This window comes from Notothenia coriiceps, unplaced genomic scaffold (genome assembly GCF_000735185.1).
Source record: "Notothenia coriiceps isolate Sejong01 unplaced genomic scaffold, NC01 NC01_scaffold00020484, whole genome shotgun sequence".
Taxonomy (NCBI): domain Eukaryota; kingdom Metazoa; phylum Chordata; class Actinopteri; order Perciformes; family Nototheniidae; genus Notothenia; species Notothenia coriiceps.
The window spans coordinates 457,216-460,075 of NW_011353185.1; the positions used below are offsets into that span (position 1 = coordinate 457,216).

The window sequence follows — 2,860 nt, forward strand, 5'->3', positions numbered from 1 at the left end:
GTGTGCCTTGGTCCACTCACCACTGTGGATGCGTAGGTGCTCCTTCAGGTGGTGCTTGTATTTAAATGCTTTGCCACATTCAGTGCACTTGAATTTACGATTGCCTCCCGACTGTGTGATGTGTCTCTGTCGGACGAAAAGGAGAGGGGATATTCAGTACGATAGCACAACCTTTGAACTGCTAACTAATTCATCGTCACAATGTCATTAATCAATGAGGGCAAAAGTGCAATGTTTGGAAATGAGTCGCTTAAGAAACAGGAATAAGCTTCCACATAGGTTTGTATCATTTAGAATCAATTTGCTGGATAATTACTACAGCGGGACAGAAGAATTAGTAACTTAAAGCTGCACTGACTATTTAAGAAGACTGTTAAACTATACAAATCAGTCAAGCAAGGAATATTTTTCATACAAAATGATAAACATAGCAGATGTTGACTAGTTTCTCAGACTGTAGACTGTTCATACAAATGCTCAACTTTTTACTGCGATATACCGTTTCAATAGTTACTTTATCACTTATTTATGCTGTATTATTATCTAGATTTTTATTCTATTTTATCTTTATTTTTACCTTGTGTGAATCCTGTTTTTCATTCTGACACTGTTGCTGCCATAAACGCCTGAATTCCCTCAAGGGGTTAAATAAAGTTCCATCTTATCTTAATCTTGTAAAAATGTTGAAGGCTAATGTGTATACTTCATTTTCACAGTACCACAATATGTAGTATGGTCCTAAAACGGGATTCACAGAAATCATCTAACTCCATTAAGCACCTAAGTCAGAAAAAAAGCCAGTGAAGGTGTTTTATCAGTATCCAGTCCTAGCCGGTTTGTCAGTCAGTTTTTACCTGATCCCGTCCGCCCTTGTGGACCGTCATATGCCTCTCCAGCTGAGCGCGGTATGCGAAGCTGTAGCTGCACTCGGGGCAGTTGAAGCTCTCTTCGGTCTTCTCGTGCCGGTACTTGATGTGCTCCTTCAGGGAGCTGTAACGCTTGTAGCCACGCGCGCAGTACGGGCAGGTGAGCAGCTGAGAGAAGGAATCAGGAGTTCCTGGGGTGAAGAGGAAAGTGTTGTAATGACATGTGTGAGAGTAAAGGGGGGAGTAAAAGAGGGGGTTAGAACACATGGTCAATAGGGAGGGCTCTTTGATGTTACACAAGGCCTGCCACAGTCACACTCCTCTGCTAGTTCACCAATCACCGAGAGATCCTCCCCCTCAGGTAAACAGCTCCCAGGTAACCAAATGTACAAAAGCTGATTAGTGATCCATATTAACACATTCCTTTCCTTAAAGAAATAGCACGCTGGGTTGCCAATGCAGGACTGGAATTAATTATAGCTTTTACACGCCTGGAATTCCATCCAATTAGATTGCCTATTGTTCGTTTGAAGCATGTCAAAAACACCCACTCATGTAAGGAACAGCGCGCTCGGTAAATAACAGCCGCCTGCAGAGATCCAACCTGGTTAACAGAGGGTCTCAGATGCCCGGCTCCCACACAGGTGAAGCATTATTCCGTTAACAGGTGATGTATTAAGTTCCCCTGCGGGACAGGTGAGGGCCTCGGGATGGGAATGCACACACATTATGGGCCAGGTAGCCGTGAGTCAGACCTCGCACAGACGTGACAAATTTACTCAGGTGTTGCTGTTTCGCTCCCTCAGGCCCTCCCCTCCTCCCCCCCCCTCTGTCATAGCAGGTAAAAGCCAAAAGCCCGGGAGCAATAAAGGCTCCAGTGTGCTGCACTTAACAAATAGCGGTGTGTGTAATGATGTCGGAGAGTGGCGTTAATGGGGTGGAGTTAACACCTAAGGTGAGACGGGGAGCAGGTATAGCCATCCCCAGGGGGGTGGGGGGGGGGCGTAATTACTGGGTAGGAGCAGCAATAGTGTGAGAGCTCAGTGACTGTGATCTCTCAGGTGGAAATAATGGTGTGTGTGTGTGTGTGTGTGTGTGTGTGTGTGTGTGTGTGTGTGTGTGTGTGTGTGTGTGTGTGTGTGTGTGTGTGTGTGTGTGTGTAATTTAGGGACACAACACCTTGCTTTTATGCTATAGATCCATTGAAAGCAATTACTGCATAAGGCACATGATAACATGTCTGGAAAAGGATGTGTAAACATTTTTAATTTTCTCTTGTGGCATACCATTTTCATCGTGGACGCTGGCATCAGGGGTGCCCTGGCGTTGAGGCTCGTCCTCTGGGGCCTCTGGGTAAATGACTGCCGTGTCTCCTTGCTGGAGCATCTCCTCCATTAGTGCGTCCGTGCTCCCATCATCCTCAGCGTCCGAAACACAATCCTCCTTCACTGTGAAGGGTGAAACAGACACTGATTAAAGTCGTGCTTGCAAAAAGGTATCATCGATTACCGCGTTATTTGAACATGTTTTCCCATCGATGCGCGCTCTACATATGAAACCCTAACCTCTGAACATGAAATGTGATAATCCAATAATGTCAGTGTCAATATAGCTGAAACGGATCTTACAGTCCAAGCCCTTGATCATGACATGTACACAAGCCTGGGATGAGGCATGAAAAAAACAAAAACATCCTGAATGCTCTTCACAATAGGATGAGAAAGCTAATTAGCATCAAAGGCCACAGGCTACTGTACGTGCACCCAGCTCTTTGTAAGAACTGAATGGTAAGCCTCTATTCACAATGTTAGGTAAGGTACTTGTTGCGATCGACACTGATAATGAGATGATGAATCTTGTCCTGTTGTATTGCAGCAGATAGATGTTAGGCAGGAAGGGATACACACACACACACACACACACACACACACACACACACACACACACACACACACACACACACACACACACACACACACACACACACACACACA

At 45.2% G+C, this 2,860-nt stretch overlaps 1 protein-coding gene across 1 annotated transcript in view; it reads right to left on the reverse strand.

Moving 5' to 3' along the window:
- Positions 1 to 2,335, reverse strand: part of zeb1b (zinc finger E-box binding homeobox 1b) — a gene marked incomplete at its 5' end in the record, with an annotated part of 240,925 nt that extends 238,590 nt beyond the window's left edge. The window contains 3 exons of the mRNA XM_010779689.1: positions 21 to 126; positions 855 to 1,057; positions 2,153 to 2,335. Coding sequence (XP_010777991.1) covers positions 21 to 126; positions 855 to 1,057; positions 2,153 to 2,335 — 492 coding nt within the window. The remainder of the gene's footprint in view (positions 1 to 20; positions 127 to 854; positions 1,058 to 2,152) is intronic.
- Between the last annotated feature and the right edge of the window lie 525 nt (positions 2,336 to 2,860).